Here is an 18,790-nt window from a genome sequence, read left to right on the forward strand (position 1 = left end):
TGTTTTACGGGCTTGAATCAGTCATAGGGTAACATGTCTTATAATACGTGAAAGTAGTGGATTAAAAAATCTTTGAACCAACATTCCCTTGTAGTAAAACAGATCACATGCACCCACATTGCTCTTTCATTATATGTCTGTTCTGCGGTGTTGCGCTTTTTGGCCCTTGCGCTTGCGCTGCCTGTGTTCCATGAATGCTCTAAAGTACTTGCCCATATACTCATAAGAACCGACCCAGTTCTACATTCACGTAGGTGGATATCCATCAAGTGTACATTGCAGTTAAAATACACTATCTCATTATAAAATGGACTATGGATTCCAATAAGAGTAAAATAACTCATCCTTACTCATTGCAATTCTAGTTATATAAAGTATACTATAGTACCATCTCGCCATAAGGTGAGACGTCTCATAAATAAATAAGACGATAAGTACTCAAGCAGACAAACGGCGTTATATCTCAAACTTATGACTTGTTTTTCCCTTTGAACCTACTTCATAGGATCTCCAATCACATAGGTAGAGTTGCCGTTAGTGTCGCCCTATATATGGGCATAAGTCTCATCCCCACTATAAAAAAAACATTCTACGATAACCACTTGCCTCCAAAAATAAAAAACTTGAATTTGAATCGGTCGACATTTATTGTTTACCATTTGGCCAAACTAAGTCCGACCTAACAAAACAATAATCTAAACTAAAAGAATTCAAAATGAATAAGTTATATCTCAAACTTATGTATATACATTTCCTTGAATATATGATATTTCTTTCATATGTTTGTATTCATATATCTCAAATTTCTACAAAAGTTAAAAGAAATTATAAACAAAATACAAAAATATTAGAGTTAGAGTCTTGAAATTTTTAGCCAATGGGAAGATTTGCCAAGAAGTTGCTAACCCACTAACATCATCACATGCCTTTTATAAATGGGAAGATTTGCCAGCTTGGATAATATCCAAGACACTTAATTTCCACCAAGGGTAAACACATAAACATTACTGGATCTAGTTTATAACACATTACCCTTCCAACAATGATGAAAATCTACTAAATATAAGTCCATAATCAATGCCTCCGTTATAGTACTTGGATAAACTTACAATATACATCCAATGTTTATTATAAGAACAATGGGTTATCAACTCAGTATGTCATTAATGTAGGCAATGTCATGTCTCACATATATAATTCATCAAGTACAATAGGCTACCAATGATATTGACATATTTAGGATGAGAAAACCCAAGTAGATTATTTTTCATAAGATGGATATTTGCCACAAAAGGTGTTAACGCATGCTTACTATCAGAATACCCATACTTTTCAATGAAAAATATTTCTACTACGTGCTAAAATAATATAATAAAACCAACATGAGTTATAATTTCTATATTCACCAATCATTCAATTATGTAGTGCCCGAAATTCTCTTAGACTATCCGGTCGGTCTGGTTTAAGGTACGCTGTGGGTTTCAACCATATTCAAACGTTAACATTTTGACAATTAAATATAGCAGTTACAGAAATGAGTTTAACAACATAATGAACTATCATTTTCAATGACGGCCTATTATGTGTTTCAAATAGGAATTTCTATGTCTCATACATATTCTCAATGTTAGCACTCATGATATTAAATCATCTAAACAAAGAGAGATTAACACATATGTCTTGTTTTATTCTAAAGAAAATACACACCTTTATCAACAACGGTACTTTGACATCCATATAACACTAATATGTTGTTGAATGTCATTTATAGGCGCTTGAATCAACTCATACAAAGATTTAACTAAATTATATACCTTCAGCTCATCACTTGGTACTACTTGGTATTGTAGTTCCGCATAACTACTCAACTAGAGTCTTTAGAATTCTATAGAAAAAATTCTAGTTACATGAGCAAAGTTTTAAAGTAGTATAAATCTTGTCTCTGATTGAAACCCCTTGGCTATTATTATTAGTCTTGTATTTTGCAATACAACTATCACATTTTAGTTTTCTCTTGAATATCCAATTCAACCTATAGATCCCCCAATAAAACAAGAGTCCAGTTTAGAGGAGTTGTATCCTTCCAAAAATGACACTTCTCATAGACAGACAACTTCCTTATAGGTTAATGAATATTCCTCAAGAAACATATAAACATCATCACCGTGAAAGGTGGATATACTCACTAATAGTCTTCCAAATTTCTTATTCAAAAAATTATGGGATCCTCTTATGTAGTTCATTATGAACATCCAACCACTCTATGCCAATTGATAAGCACCCAAAATTGTATTATAAAAACCTGTAGAGACATAGCATTTCGGTCAATTTTGTGCTTAATAATCATGAAATAATCGCATCTTCGTGTTTTTGCAGGTTGGAGCAGCTAATGTAAAAATTATGATAAAGCCAGCATTTAAGCACGGAATAGGGAGTATACACATGCCTTCCGATCAAGCCCATGTGAAGCCCAACAAATCCAGACTAAAGCCCAAAGACTCAAATAATACAGAATCCAGTCAGAAACGGGATTACGTGCACAGAAGCGTCAAACTTCCGAAGCTCATATCTCTTGAACCAGGACTCCGAATGTGACGAGTGAGCTGCTCCGACGATCAGTGGGACGAACTCTACGCATAGGCAGGAAGTTGTAAAAATGCCAAAAGACCGGACTGCCACTGGACAATGCACGTGGACCCACTAGGCGGGCCCATAAGATTTGATGAGTCATGCAAATTTAACACCTTGCATGAAGTTAATGAGTTGGTTGGATTTAGGTGATGTTTATCTAAAAAAATGAAAGGTGTCAAATGGGGGTTAGTTGTGGATAAGTGAAAAATAAATGAGATGAGAGTGTTTCACGTGGGAGAAGAGAAAAAAGCTCTCTTATGTAAAGGGGGGCTGATTTTGGGAGTTTGCTAGCTTTTACTTCCTTGACTTTTACTTTTTATTTACTTCCATGTCTTTACTTTTAGTTTTTAGTTTTTAGTTTTAAGAAAAAAAAAAAGCTTGTAACTTGTTAATGGAGGACTACACATTCTAGTTCTTGAATAAAAACTTTTGTTTTCCTTAGGTAATTAGTTGGCTTTGTATTCATTTCTTATTTCTATCTCTTTTTACTTATCTTACTTGTAGTTTTAATCAAATCCTAGGATCATGAGCTAAAACTCTCCCAAGGGGAGGATTAATGATGCTTATGTGAGGATCAGGCTACAAATTTAGGATTCCAAAATCACTACTTAAAAGACTTAGGTTCTATTTTTCATCCTGTCCCAAAATGACAGAGATTGACAAATATATGATCAACTGTTGTAAAGTAGAACTAGGAGTTGGAATGATATTTCAGAGATGAAATATTATTTCAATTCCACATGCTAGCATGATATGTTTAGAGATAGGTATATTATGTTAGGGATTTGAGATGGTAGTGACCTGTTTCTAAAAGACTTGTAGCTAGACCTTGCATAAGTAGGATTAATCCTTCCCTATCTTTCTCTCTCTTTCATTTAACTACAAAACAAACTTACAAATTTTAGATAACTTGTGTTAAAAAAAAATCTATCTATCAAATCTTTCTCACTTAGTTCTCCAAGGTGTAGATTTCAGTTGTGATCATTTAGATTCTTGTTTTAGAAGTTGGAACGAAATCCCTACTCAAACTAGATTAGCATTTGTGTGAACATGTTTTTTACCCTCTCAGTCTCGATGTCTCACTTCCTCCCTTCATTCTCCTTCTTTTTCCTTACACTATTCTTTTTATACTTCCCCCTCTCGCACCCCAGCCGTCCCCCTGTCCTTTCATCTCTCGCTCCTCGGCCGTCCACGTGTAGGGTTTTGGTCCACATTTACGCTCCGCGGTATGATAATGTACACTCGACTCGGTCGCTTGTCTTACTTCGGGCCCACTATTCCCAGCTATCCTCTACTCCCGCATTCAATTGTTGTGGCTTGTGTCGGCCCATCGACCTGTGATCTCAATAGTCGCGGATTCTACCACTACAGATGCCCCTTCTCGATGCCACGGCCTATGAGATTGGTCCGAGATTGAGAATTCTATCCTTCTTTTCTTTAATTGGATCTGATTGGTCTTCCCTCGGGGTTTGCACACGCCGCAGGCCACTCATTGCGTGCGCCGTTCCTGTGCCTCCTCGTGTTCTTCACCCCTACGTGTCAAGCTCCTAGCGGTTCCTCTGCTGTCCCTTCGATTTCCACACCTTGGCAATTACCCTTTTGCCCTTGCCCTATTTAAACTCCTGCTTCCATTCTTTCTCCCACTTTCTTCATTTGGCTTTTCTTGCTTTACATTTCTTTCCCCCTCTCCAACTTCACTGCACTTTTTCCCTTGAATTCATTCTCCTAGGCGTGGCTCCGGTCGGAATTTTGACGTTGTTGGACTCAGTTTCAGGTTTGTCTTTCTTGGTTCTTGCTACTCTTATCGTTTTATCCGCATTTTTTGCTTCTACACCTTCCCATTACAGCTCCACCCATAACTGTTAGAACCCTCTCTCTCCACTAGTTTGTTCATCTTCTCGTCGATGTCAGCAACGGCCTCTGAGAACCCCTCTTCCTCTCCCTCTGACGATTCTTCACCCTCTAGATCTACCGAGGTGGCCTCTCCACCTCCAATGGCCGTTACGGCGGCCCCCTCTACTTCTGGCAGCTTCCTTGCCCCTTTACTGTCACCTTCTAGATATCGTAGGCCGAACTTAAATGCGATTAGGGCTGCCTACGGCATTCCAGCCGACATTTTGATAGAACACGTGCCGTCCGTCACCCACTATCCCCACTTAGTGCCTCCGCGGTCCGGGTGCCTAGTTGCGACGATGGAGGTCCAGATTGTCCGGTCGCGGCTCCCTCTCACCGTACTAGATGTGGAGGTGTGTAACCACTTCAACATCCCTCCCTGCCAAGGCATCGGCAACTTCTGGCGGATCATGTATGCCCGCAAACTACTACAACAGGACCGGCAACCCTCAGATAACCTGCCGCGACCTTATCTCCCAATATTTCCTAAAGAAAAGTACCAAGGATGTGGGTATAGGATACTAATCCTTCTGTGTCCGCCCCCAAAAGAAAACTTTCTTACTCCGCGTCACTACCTCGGGTAAACAGTGGCATCACTACCCGCTGTATGTTTCTGGTAACTTCCTGCCTACAGACCTCCCGGTAGGAGTGACACTCAATCACCTTGTTTTCCAATCTAGCGGTGAGTTTTGCTACCGTCTTTTCTTCTTTCGGCTTCAGCTTCGCGAACTAACATAGATTTCTTGTTTGTGCTTCTTCTCAGGTTGGCGGTCTGATTCCAAATCCAGAGTATACTCCAGCTACCTCGCCCCATATTCGGCCGGGACTCCGTGGACCTTTGGTGATGCTTGCTTTGCGGAGCGTTTGAGCGTTAATCCCTCTACTGGTACTCCTTTGCTCGAAGTCCCTCAACTTCGTGACTTCCTGGGTTTTTCTGCCCCTTTTTACCGTCCACCCCCTCCCAAGGAACGCAGACCCAGAGCCTCACCACCCCGCAAAAACCGTTACCACTCTCACCCTCATCGCCGCCGACCTACTCGAAGTTCTCACTCCACGCCCACTGTACCATCATCTCCCCCTCGGTCCGCGTCATCCGAACGGTTTCCCTCCTATAAAGCCATCTCCACTTGGGAAGATCAATACACCCTCCCCAATCCCCTTCCGCGAACATGGATCTCTCCCAGATGAAGTTGTTTGATAGGGATGAGGATGAAGTAACGGAAGTCTCCCCCTCCACGGTGGCCGTTCCTGTTGAGGGGCCGCCGACCAAACGTCAAAGGACGGTAGCTATCAAGGACCCCCTTCCCCCCGCTCGCGTGACAGAAGATGCTCCCCCTCCCGCCCCTCGGCGTCCAGGAAAAGAAGTTGCTCCTCCCGCCGACTTTGCCCCAGTTTTCAAGGTACGCCACCGCAAAGTCAATGTTGAGGACTCGGCTCTTGAGAATCCCGCGGTGGCATCCTCAATCTTCTACGGCTCCCATCTGCCAAAGGACCGGGCTTATGCCGACGCCGGCACCTTTGAACATCACCGCACCTCCCTGTATACCAACTGGGAGAAGGTATTTTCCATCCCTCCCTTTTTTTTTTTTTTTTTTTGATGTACTCATCTTGTCTATACTTAGGTGAGTTTGAACATGTCGTACATGATCCGCGGTCTGTTTAATGCTCGGTCTAAGGTAGATTCCCTGGAGAAAGAGGTCGGCGGTCCCAACGGTCTGAGAGCCACCTGTGTACGACTCCAACAAGAGCTAGACGCCGCCGACTTGGTGAAATCCCGAGCTCAGGATGAACTAAGGATCGCGGAGCGCAACCATCAGGATTATATGGACTCGGTCAATGACGCTTGAGCCGGCCAACGCGCCTCTCTCCTCCAACGGCACCGAAAGATCTGGTGGTACTTCTAGACCAACACAAGGCAGATATGACTACCCTCCAGGCCCATTACCGGTCTTTGGCTGACAAGAGAGTTGCTAGGAAGATCCAAGAGGAGCACTCCGGCTTCTCAAGGAAGGCCGCCTCCTGCCTGAGGTGTCGCCGAGCCCCGTTGGTGAGGAGGTGATCACCGCGGTTACACCCGGGCCGGAGGGGTCGACTGGACTTGGGGACGATGTTGAAGAGCTAGAAGAAAACCGGGAAGCCGTTGATGAAGCCTGTGCTAGGGCCGCTACCGTTTCTGCCGAAGACACCGCTGATGTTTCCGCTGAAGAGACCCCTGTTGGTGACTTTGTCGATGCCACCTCGGATGCCCGTTTAGCTTCACCATGATTCTGAACTTGCCTTGTTTGTGTTTTCCTTAGGCTCTGAATGTCTTAATTGTGGCGCCCCAAACACTTTTGAACACTGTTATGTGAAATTCTCTCCTTATGTAAAGAGTTTTGCATGAAATTGTAACTTGCTGACCATGTGGGTCTCTTATCGGAGATGTCCCGCTTTCACATGTTATGTTTAACTTCAATGTTTGCTGTTTCTAATTTTGTGCACATTTGATTCTAATCCCCCATTTCTCCAACCGATATGCCTGCCGGGGCATTGCATTGCCCCTTCGTTCGATTCGGACTCCATATCCACGAAGGGATCTTCCCCTCGCTCTTTCCACTACCGATAGGCCGGCTGGGGCATTGCCTTGCCCCTGATTTTGATTCGGACAAAATGTCCGCGAAGGCCCCCTCTCTGTGACCGGTAGGCCTGCTGGGGCATTGTCTTGCCCCTGAATTTGATTTGGACAAAATGTCCACGAAGGGCTCTTCCCCCCCGCTCTCTATGACCAGTAGGCCGGCTGGGGCATAGCCTTGCCCCTGAGTTTGATTCGGACAAAATGTCCGTGAAGGGCTCTTCCCCCCCGCTCTCTATGACCGGTAGGCCGGCTGGGGCATTGCCTTGCCCCTGAATTTGATTTGGACAAAATGTCCGCGAAGGGCTCTTTCCCCGCTCTCTATGACCCGGTAGGCGGTGGGGGCATTGCCTTGCCCCTGAATTTGATTTGGACAAAATTTCCACGAAGGGCTCTACCCCCCCCTTTCTATGACCGGTAGGCCGGCTGAGGCCTTGCCTTGCCCCTAAGAGTGACGGTCATTTGTTAATTACCCAAAAGAGCCGTTGTATTATATATGTACAAACAGCCCACATCTCTTGCTCGGACTGGCCTTACATTCAGACATGAAATTTCTTCAACATTCTAATATTCCAAGGCCTATCTATCATCTTGCCATCCTCGGTTTGTAGTCGGTATGTGCCGGCTCCTCCGATGCCCACCACTATGTACGGCCCTTCCCAATTAGGTCCCAACTTTCCTTCGTTTGTCCTTCTAGTGCTTGCAATGACTCATCTGAGAACCAAATCGCCGGTCTGGAATTTGCGGGGCCTCAGTCGCTTGTCGTATTGTCTCTGCAGGCGACGGTGATACTCCTCAAGTCTGATGCGTGCAGTGTCCCTTTTCTCCTCCGCTAAGTTCAAGTCCCTAGCCAGTATGCCCCAGTTCAATCCACTGTCAACTGCCCTGGTGCGTGTGGTGGTTGCCATCATCTCCGAAGGGATCACGGCTTCGATCCCGTACGCCAATGAGAACGGCGTCTCCTTTGTAGGCGTCCAGCGATGTAGTCTTGATGCGCCCATAGTACCTAACTTAGTTCATCAGCCCATGCTCCCTTACGGTCTTCCAATTTTCTTTTGAGGTTGTTCATGATTGTCTTGTTCGACGACTCGGCTTGACCATTCCCCTCTCAGGTTATGCGGGGCCGAATCCTCCGCTTTCACATTATCGCGCAAAAAGTCTCTCACCCTTGACCCCGTGAACTGCGTTCCATTGTCCGGGATGATAGTGTGTGGCAACCCAAATCTACAGATAATGTTTTCCCATAAAAACTTGATCACCTGCTCTTCCCTTACTTGTTGCAAGGCCACAGCCTCCACCCACTTAGTGAAATAATCCGTGGCAGCTAGCATGAACCTTCTCTTCCCCTTCGCCATTGGCAGCGGACCCACGATATCCATGGCCCACATGGCAAATGGCTACGGACTAGATACGTTGTGCAGCGGTTCCGCTGGCGCAAATATTAGTTGAGCAAATCGCTGACATTTCCCACATTTCTTGGCAAATTCCACCGCGTCTCTCTTCATATGAGGCCAGAAGTACCCCTGCGTCAACAATCGATCTTGTACCGTTGTTCTTCCCGCCGAATGGCTTCCATCCCCCCATGAAGCTCCATGATACCTCTCGTGCCAAACTTGGTTCCAGACATCTTAGTAGTGGTCCATCAAAATTCTTTCGGTACATTTCTCCCTCTACCAGAATATACCTGCGCGCAGTTTGCTCTAATCTCCTCCTTTCCATCTTGTCCACCACCTCTCCTCCTTCCAAGAAATGTTTTATAGGGCTCATCCAACCTCTTTCCCCCTCCGCAGCTTGATATACTTCGACCTCCTTTGCAATACTTGACCGTTCTAATTTCCTTATCCTCAAGGTTCTCTCCTCTGACCCCGGCATTGCTGCTGCGACATAGGCAAGGGCGTCCGCATGCCGATTCTCTCCGCGGCCCAAATGTACAAACCTGATTTTCTTGAACTCGGCTGCCTTGCGATGCACCACTTCCAAGTATTTAGCCATCCGAGCACACCTAGCCACGAATCCACCATTCACTTGACATATCACTAGGTTGGAATCCGAATAAACAGTTAACTCGCTGACTCCTAACTCCCCGGCCATTTCTAACCCTGCTATCACGGCTTCATACTCCGACTCATTATTTGTGGCCATGAACCCGAGCCTCATGGATAACTCGATTCGGTCGTTTATGCGGGGTGACCAACACTATGCCTATTCCGTTGCCGCATCCGTCGGCGACGTCGCGAACACTCTCCACCCATTCCTTTTATCCGGGGATCCGATCCATCCGGCTCTCCCTCCCGTTCGGGCTCCATGAGCATCTCTTCCCCAAAGTGGGGTCTTCGCTGAAATCGCCTAGAAACTCCGCTATCGCTGAGCCTTTTCTCATGGTCCTCACTTGATCTTGTACTTCATAGGAACTCAACATTACCGCCCATTTGAGCATTCTTCCCCGATTCTCCATACCAAAGCCCGCCTTGAGGTAGGTTTGTCAACACCACCACTGAATGCGCCTCAAAGTAAGGTTTCAACTTCAACGCTGAAAATATCAGTGCCAAGGCATACTTCTCCCACTTTGTTGTCACCGAAGTCTCGCCTCCGGTGCGTTTTGCTCTGAAATACACCGTCTTTTCGATCTTGTCTACCACTTTCGGACGACGGGATCCGAGCTTACGCGATATTCGGACACCCCCAGATATAAGTATAACTTCTCTCCGGGCTCCGGTCGCGATAGCAAAGGCGCCCGCCCCAAGTACCTTTTCAATTCTTGAAAAGCCTCCTCGCAAGCCGGCGTCCACACAAAATCTGGCGTCCTTCTCAACAATCTATACAGCGGCCTGCATTTGTCGGATGACTTGGATATGAACCGATTTAAGGCGCTGACCGACCCGCCCGACCTCTATACTTCCTTAACGTCCCGGGGTGACGACATCTCTATTAGTGCTCGTATTTGCTCGGGATTGGCCTCTATTCCCCGGTGAGTCACAATATAACCCAGAAACTTCCCGGTGGTAACTCCAAATGTACATTTCTCGGGATTCAACTTCAGATTATGTGCCCGCAATATGCCAAATGTCTCTTTCAGCCCCTCCATATGCTCTTCTTCTAACATGCTTTTCTCTACCATGTCGTCGATGTATACCTTAATGCTCTTCCTTATTTTGCTCGCAAACATCTTCTCCCCCAATCGCTGGAACGTAGCCCCGGCGTTCTTCAAACCAAATGGCATCCTTATGTAACAATATGTACCCCCCCCCCTCCACTGCAAATGATGTCTTCTCCTGATCCGGTCCATACATCGCGACTTGGTTGTACCCCATCGAGGCGTCCATGAAAGAGAAAATCTTGAATCCCGCCGTCCGATCTACTAGCTCATCCACCAGCGGCATTGATATAACCGTCGCCCAGGGCACTTTCGGAGTTTACATCCGTAAAGTCTACACACATACGGACCTTCCCATTCTTTTTAGGTACCGCGACTATGTTGGATAACCAGTCTAAGAATTCTACTTCCCGAATTATGCCCACTCTTTTCAGCCTCACAACCTCTTCGCGGATCTCTTCCGCATATCTCAGCCTAACATTGCGCATCTTCTGTCTCACCGGCCTGGCGTCCTCCCTCATGTGTAGTCGATGACACGCGAACTCGGGGTCCAACCCAGTGATCTCTTCGATAGTCCAAGCAAATACGTCTTCATTCTCCGAGAGGAACTGCACCAATTTATTTTTCCACTCCTTCGACAAATTCGACCCCACCGATATGAACTTTTCTTCTTCCCTAGTTCCCACATTTACTAACTCGATCTCATCCAGCGTTTTTGTTACCACTGGCGTCTCTGCCTCCTCTTCCACGGAGGCACACTGCTTTGCTATGCTATGCTCCGCTTTTTTCGGTTTCGAGGTCTCATCCTCGTCCCTCCGAATCATCCTTTTCACTGTTCCCTGATGGATGTTCCGCGCTGTCACCTGGTCTTCGCGGACTTCATGCATCCCCGTTGGAGTGGGAAATCTGATCACTTGGTAATACATGGATGGTACCGCTTTCATCTCATGGATCCATCGTCTGCCAAGAATGGCGTTGTACTGTGAGTTCGCGTCCACCACCTTGAACCGCGAGAACACCGTCACCGGTCCTGTGGTCACGGGCAACAGAAGCTCTCCCAGTGGCTCGGTCATACTCTCATTGAACCCGTACAAGTTAATCCGCGATGGCCTCAGCTGTTTCCTGCTTATCTTCATTTCTTCCATCGTCCCCACGAATAGCAAATCCACCGCGACCGCCAAGCGATCGATCAAGACCCTTTTCACCATGTAATTTCCCATGGCCACCGTGATCACCAGTGCATCCTCATGTGGACTATCCACCATTCTCAAGTCCGCGTCTGTAAACACGATACTTCCTTTGCCGGTCACAGGCCAAGGGACTGGCCGAGAATACCCTGCCTCCTTGTTGGATGCTAGCTGTCCGCCGTATCCGATCCCGATGAGCGTTGTGACTCAAGATTTCCCCACTAAATATGACATTTATTGTACCCATAATTCTCCCCGAGTTCGGCAACCGCTCCGCTTTCTCTTTCCCCTTAGTAAACTCCTTAAGCATCCCTCCCCCTATCATCTTTTGTACCATCCACTTGATGGCGTAGCATTCGTTTGTTTCATGATTCTGTATCTGATGATATGCACAATAAGGTTTGCCTGGTATTTCGTTGGGGTTGCTCCGCGGACCTTCATAGCCTTGTAAACCCTGAATCAGTGGTAACAGTTCACTCAGCGGCCTGTCCACTGGTATCGGATCCACTTCTCGATACGGCTTCCGTTCTCTATACTCTCTCCGGCCTTCGACGCCACTCTTTTCTAGCCGTGAAGTGTAACCACGGCGCCCACCGCTCTCTCTACCTGATGACTCGTATCTTCCACGGTCTTCGCTTCGATCCAAAGCCAGAACGGCCTTCCCTGCCCTCCTTGTCTCTTTCTGTAGCGTGTCCTCATACCGTATATATTTCTCCACCCTTGGGTACAAGTCTTGTAATGATATGATCTCGTTCTTAGCCACCGATTCGTGTACTCTTGTTCCCGGACGCAGCCCTCTCTCAAAGGCAATCATTGCAGTCCTCTCGTCCAAGTTCTCCACCTTTAATGTTTCTGCCTTGAATCTGCATAAGAATTCTCTCACTGACTCCGCGGTCCTCTGTCTTACGTTAAACAGGGCCGCTATGTCCACCACCCGCCTTTTCTGGTGTATGAAGTGGTCCACGAAGGCTTGCTCCATCTCCAGGAAGTTGTGTATACTCTTTGCGGGCAATCTATAATACCAGTCCGAGGCTCCCCCTTTCAAGCTTGCTAGGAACATCATGCACCATAATCCGTCGTACCTGGGTTCCTGCCACAGCGGCATTTGCTGCCGAAAATGGTGGATGTGGTCCGCTGGATCTCCTGTCCCGTCGTACCTCTCAAACCTAGGCTGGTTGAACCGCTTTGGGACCTCCGCCCTCCAAATTGCGTCCGCCAATGGGTTGCGGTTCAACCCCGCCACTACCTGGTTCGCCGTCCCGGATGTACCTTTTGCTTGCTCCAAACTCGTTTTCAGATCATTGGCAATCATCTCCCTCACCTGTTCCCTAGTAAGCCCCGGCACCACCTTCTCTTCCATGTTGGGTCTCCCTTCTTCCTCTCTCACCGTTTCTGACATCTCCTTTTCTGATTCCTCTACGATCTCCCTCTCCCTTCGCAAGTCCTCATTCTCTTCCCTCAGCCTCGCCACTTCCTCTCTTAATTGTCTCGTTTCTTCCGAAGACGATGCCGCTGTCTCTTCCATCCCTTGCTCTCCCCCATCATCTCCCACCGATTCAGCCACTTCCTCTCTAGCCGGAACTTTCCTCGGTCGTCCTACACCTCTCTTTGCTTTCACCACCATACCTCCTACTGCTCAACTCTCTTTACTTCCCCACAGATGGCGCCAAATGTGTGAACGTGTTTTTTACCCTCTTAGTCTCGATGTCTCACTTCCTCCCTTCCTTCTCCTTCTTTTTCCTTACACTATTCTTTTTATACTTCCCCCTCTCGCACCCCAGCCGTCCACCTGTCCTCTCATCTCTCGCTCCTCGGCCGTCCACGTGTAGGGTTTTGGTCCACCTTTTAACTTCCGTGGTATGATCTTTACACACTCGACTCGATCGCTTGTCTTCGCCGGACCCACTATTCCCAGCTATCCTCTACTCCCGCATTCAATTGTTGTGGCTTGCGTCGGCCCATCGACCTGTGATCTCGATAGTCGCGGATTCTACCACTACAGCATTCTAAAAGAAAAACAGTGAGTAAGGAATTATTGAGTTTTAGCACGTAGTAAGTAAATTTCTAAAAACACTGAAAAGTGCTAAGATCACCAATTTCACAGAGAGCACATCCTCAAATAAAATTAGCATATAAGACATTCAATAATAGTGTGGTATCTACAAGATTGTTATCACGCATGACAACTAAAACAAACATCACTATTATGAGTTTCACCAATGAACATCTACTAGATAGTTCTAGATCTCAAAAATATTTCTTTTAGATTCATTCACAATAGCCTTGGCAAGACACCCCCCACATTTTGAAACATTTTTAGATAGGCCCAAGACATTTACATACTTTGTAGTTCAGTGTCTTTCCAATTATCTTGTGAGATGAACTATGGTAAAACAGTGTCATGCATATGGGTCACCACCCCCCACAGTTCCTAATCAAACTTACATGCAAAACACATTATACCACTACAAACACTAAAAGAAACAACAACAATAATATGTACTCTTATGACAAGAATATACTTTACTGAAGTCTATGATTATAGATCATATTAAACATAGTCATATTATGTTCATGCTATTTATATGAAAGGAAATTCACAAGTGATTCAAATGAATTTTAAAGAATAGAAGAATTAGATGAAAAAGGTTTTACCCAAGATAATATCATTATCATTCTTCTTTTCATCATTCAATATTCTAACTTACATAGAGAGACAATCCACGCACTTGTACATCACCTTGGCTATTTATTCATAATCATAGGAGGATAATGCCTAATAAAACAATCCACAAGCATTACATCTCTTTGTCTAAAATAGTCACTGGAGGATATTGTCTAAGAAGACAATCCATAACCTTACATCTCCTTTACTAAATTAGGTTTAGGAAGATATGATTGTTTCCCATATTATTTCCTCTCGTAGATAACGATGCTCATTACTTAATAATATATGACATGGTTAAGCTTCATGCCTATGTTAAATAATGTATTCATGCCAAACATGGTTAATATCATATCATAGGTTCAGGAAAAGTAAACTTTAACTGTATCCCTCACAACAAAAAGTATACGATATTTAAGCAAATTTAGCCACTGAATGTGCAAAACAACTGAGGACTCCACCTCCTCTCCTTACATGAGCTCAAGCAATATAGGATACCCTATCAACAAGACCTCAAGTACTACTACAACATCTAACGGCTTAACCCATTAATGTCTTAAACTAGAAAAAATTTACCAATAAACTATCATCAAGTTCAAAGTAAATCCACGATGATTAATATCCAAACCTAGCATGCTATACAACTTTAACATATGCTCTATTGGATATAAGCTACAAGTTACTTCATCTAACATATATTTTCACAACATTATAATCATAATCATCGTCTAACAACACGTAAACTCAATAGAGGTAATCAATTATGCATTGAATACATTATAATTACTATCCAAGATTTGAGCGTGGTTGATATTAACTATCTTAAGGTCTCTCTTAGACCATCTATATATGTACAAAGAAAATTAATATCAAACTACTTCTAGTCAAACCAATTAATTTCTCAGTGATAAACACGTATAATTTGTTAACTAGGTTATTAAAGAAGTTTAAGCTTAGGGATTTCCCTCCTAAGAGAAAACTAGCATGCAACTCAAGGTAAGAATATCACCATATAATCAAACCAAAAGAATTGCAAATAGTGAAAGAATACGATACCTAACCGATTGAAAAACCGGATTATCATGTTTTCTTCCTTCCAGAAAAAACAGTTCAAAAGAGTTGTAATTCTGAACCAGCTCAAAACGAATTGGGTATCAAGCCTTATACCACTGGAAAGCTCTTTGAATCAGCTATCCAACACAAAAAGCGGATTGCAAAACCGAGTTCTGAGCTGAAAGTTACAGCAGTTTCCGTAACGAGCAACGCAGCTGTCAAAAAACGAACTTTGATGTTTTTTTTTATAGAAATCTCAAATTTGACTCCCACAAACATAGGAGAAAGGTCTACAACTATATAGAGTTTGATAAACCACAAAAGATCAATTAAAATTCAATCTTTAATTGGTTTCCCTAACAAAAACGAAATTATCAGAAAATTTTTAAAGTCATAACCCAATAACACAAACAATAACTCAAAGTAAAAGACTTATCTTTTGATTACCGTATTTAAAGCACTCTCCTTTGTTTTACTACGAATCTTTCCTTAAGATTGTTAGAATAGTTGCATCAACACAGCAACTAGAATAGAACAGAAGGAACAGTAGACAATGATAGAATTAACAGGGAATAGCCAAGGCGCGGATTAAATTTGTCCTTAAGGAAAAGATTTAAGCCCGCCAATCCAATGGTGCGAGAAAGGCGTGATGGCGTCTTTCTCACGAGGATTCAATGGTTAACAATGATCGACTTTGCACTAGAAACGGACTACCCTCTAAACGAAATATAACTCTCTCTCTCGACTCTACGGGAAGAAGAAGAAGAAGAATAGGATAGGTTATAGTTTATGTTTGTGCGAGATGGGTTTTACGATCATTAAAGTCTATCCCCTATGGACTCACAAATCCCTATTTATAGAGGTTAGGTCGGTCTCCTAAACGAGATAAGGAAGAGAGACCAACTCCTAATAGAACACCAAAACTTGCTGCTCAAGAAAAAAGCAAAACAAGTTTAGCCAATTGGTTAAACCACTACCCACAACAGTAAGCCCAAGTCCAAGCCTGAACCCGACCCGATGTGGTGGATAACCAGTGTGGGACTATCTACTATATACTAAAGTGGAAAGAACACTACTTGTTCATCTCTTCCACTTTGCACACGCACACTAGTATTTAGAAATTAACAAGAGATTCTAACATGAATTTTCCAAGAACAACAATGTATGCCACACTTGGCAACTCATTTCTATATTGTAAAACCAATGGTTCATATTCACAATGATCAGATTTCTCATTTAGATAATTATCATGATGATAATTGGTAATGGAAACGAATCTAAGCCTGTGCGGTACCATTCAAATAATCATGGTTTGATACACTGGCGTCCACCCTTCTTGGACACTCTAAAAAATTGTCCTAAATAAAGACAGAACCACCCATCACAGTCAAGGAACAAGAAAACATCAACATATACACGTAGAAACTTAAACTTAAACTTAAACTCTACCCCAATATCGAAAGAAGTCCCACAACCTATTCATTGGCCTTTACTATAAAATCCCCAACGCCAACTACCATTAAACAGGAAATTAAAAGCCTTTCCCCCTCTGACATCCTATACTCAAACAATCATGTACAGAGTAGCAAATGCATCTGAGTACCTAGTGATAACTGGTGTTGGGATACAAGACATAAAGATTTCCAAGAAAGGATGGATCCTCCCAGGCCAATCATGCGCCGTGTTCGACGTCTCCCCTGTAAACTACACTTTCGGCGTCCAAGCCATGAGTGCGGAAAAGCTCCCTTTTGTTCTTCCTGCTGTATTTACTATAGGCCCCAGGGTCGACGACCCTGATAGCTTACTTAAATATGCTAAGCTTATTTCTCCCCATGACAAGCTCTCTAATCATGTTAAAGATCTTGTTCAGGGTATCATTGAGGGCGAGACTCGTGTACTTGCTGCATCAATGACTATGGAAGAAATATTTAAGGGCACCAAAGAATTCAAACATGAAGTTTTTGGTAAGGTGCAGCTTGAGTTGAACCAATTTGGGCTTTTAATTTATAATGCTAATGTTAAACAACTTGTTGATGTACCTGGTCATGAGTACTTCTCCTACCTTGGTCAAAAAACTCAAATGGAGGCCGCAAATCAAGCTAAAATCGACGTAGCTGAAGCGAAAATGAAGGGAGAGATTGGATCAAAGCTTCGAGAAGGACAAACATTGCAAAATGCAGCAAAGATTGATGCAGAAACGAAGGTTGTATCAACACAAAGACAAGGAGAAGGGAAAAAGGAAGAGATTAAAGTGAAAACAGATGTCAAAATATTTGAGAATAAGAGAGAGGCTGATATAGCCGAGGCAAATGCTGAGTTGAGTATGAAGAAGGCCGGCTGGGCCCAACAGGCGCAGTTGGCAGAGGTGGAGGCAGTGAAGGCTGTGGCAATTCGAGAGGCTACGTTGCAAAGAGAGGTTGAGGTAATGAATGCTTTGACTCGGACGGAGAAGCTTAAAGCTGAGTTTCTGAGTAAAGCTAGTGTGGAATATGAAACCAAGGTGAGAACACCTCTTAATTATTGATATTATGGACAACTTTTACAAAGATAACAATCATTTACATTGGCACACATTTTTCGTTAAGATGCCCCTAACTCGTCTTTCTCAATCAGATTTCGTCCAAGTTCTAACGAGTCAACTACCAGATTAAATAACAATAGAAATTCAAAAGTACTTAATATAGTTCCCTTTCGTTTTCCTAAACCTTCCATCCTCCTTCAGGTGCAAGAAGCAAATTGGGAACTTTACAAGAAACAAAAGGCTGCAGAAGCAGAGCTCTATGAGAAGGAGAACGAGGCAGCAGCACAAAGAGCACTTGCATCAGCAACGTTCTATGCCCGTCAACAAGTAGCAGATGGAGAATTATATGCAAAGCAGAAAGAGGCGGAAGGACTAATTGCACTAGCTCAAGCACAAGGCACATATTTGCGTACACTCTTAGAAGCACTGGGAGGTAACTACACGGCATTAAGAGATTATATGATGATCAACGGTGGTGTGTTCCAAGAACTTGCAAAGATTAATGCAGGCGCCGTACAAGGACTGCAGCCAAAGATAAGTATTTGGACTAATGGGAGTGGTGGTGAAACGGTGGATGGAGTAGGAACTAGTAGTTCTGCCTTGAACCAGGTTGGTGGAGTGTATAAAATGTTGCCCCCATTGTTTCAGACAGTACATGAGCAGACTGGAATGCTTCCACCCGCATGGATGGGTACTTTAACTGACTCAACAAATAACTGAAATCAATATACCCCTAGCGTGTGGACGTTGTATGTAAGCTTGGTTTCAGTGTAGATTGTGTGGACCGAAGGGGATGATGTGTTGCATGTAGCTTTACTTCAATTAAATTCTGTAAGCTTGGTTTCAGTGTAGATTGTGTGGACTGAAGGGGGTGATGTGTTGCATGTATCTTTACTTCAACTAAATTCCGCAAAGTTCAGAACAACAGTGTACAACTACAAACCAAAGAAAGTTCAAAGAACCCGAGTCCTACAGTTGTATCCGCGAGAGATACCTCATTAGAAAACGACCATGCAGCATCTGAAGAAAAACAAATTAATAATTGAGGATGGGAACCGAAAACGTCTAAGAGTCTAAGACAACCTTTCAAATAATATTTTACATTTGGCACATCTATAAGCAAATAAAATCGAAA

At 43.9% G+C, this 18,790-nt stretch overlaps 3 protein-coding genes across 3 annotated transcripts; 1 reads left to right on the forward strand and 2 right to left on the reverse strand.

The window, feature by feature from the left end:
- Positions 1 to 8,539: 8,539 nt before the first annotated feature.
- LOC147507925 (uncharacterized) lies at positions 8,540 to 9,292 on the reverse strand. Its single transcript, XM_086596587.1, has one exon. It carries the CDS (start codon positions 9,290 to 9,292, stop codon positions 8,540 to 8,542), a length of 753 nt encoding a protein of 250 aa, XP_086452713.1.
- A 1,206-nt stretch (positions 9,293 to 10,498) lies between these two features.
- On the reverse strand, positions 10,499 to 11,374 carry LOC147507926 (uncharacterized). The gene has a single exon (XM_086596588.1). It carries the CDS (start codon positions 11,372 to 11,374, stop codon positions 10,499 to 10,501), a length of 876 nt encoding a protein of 291 aa, XP_086452714.1.
- A 5,156-nt stretch (positions 11,375 to 16,530) lies between these two features.
- On the forward strand, positions 16,531 to 18,580 carry LOC147507927 (flotillin-like protein 4). The gene is made up of 2 exons (XM_086600578.1): positions 16,531 to 17,634; positions 17,857 to 18,580. The coding sequence occupies exons 1-2, from the start codon at positions 16,708 to 16,710 to the stop codon at positions 18,373 to 18,375; spliced, it is 1,446 nt and encodes a 481-aa protein (XP_086456704.1). The 5' UTR covers positions 16,531 to 16,707; the 3' UTR covers positions 18,376 to 18,580.
- Positions 18,581 to 18,790: the final 210 nt, after the last annotated feature.

Source organism: Coptis chinensis, chromosome 3 (genome assembly GCF_015680905.1).
Source record: "Coptis chinensis isolate HL-2020 chromosome 3, ASM1568090v1, whole genome shotgun sequence".
NCBI lineage: Eukaryota > Viridiplantae > Streptophyta > Magnoliopsida > Ranunculales > Ranunculaceae > Coptis > Coptis chinensis.

Bases quoted from the DNA above. Each gene is read 5' to 3' on its own strand.
- LOC147507925 (XM_086596587.1), bottom strand. From the start codon at position 9,292: ATGAGGCTCGGGTTCATGGCCACAAATAATGAGTCGGAGTATGAAGCC.
- LOC147507926 (XM_086596588.1), bottom strand. From the start codon at position 11,374: ATGGAAGAAATGAAGATAAGCAGGAAACAGCTGAGGCCATCGCGGATT.
- LOC147507927 (XM_086600578.1), top strand. From the start codon at position 16,708: ATGTACAGAGTAGCAAATGCATCTGAGTACCTAGTGATAACTGGTGTT. The intron at 17,635-17,856 runs GTGAGAACACCT...ATCCTCCTTCAG, and splicing joins GTGTGGAATATGAAACCAAG to GTGCAAGAAGCAAATTGGGA.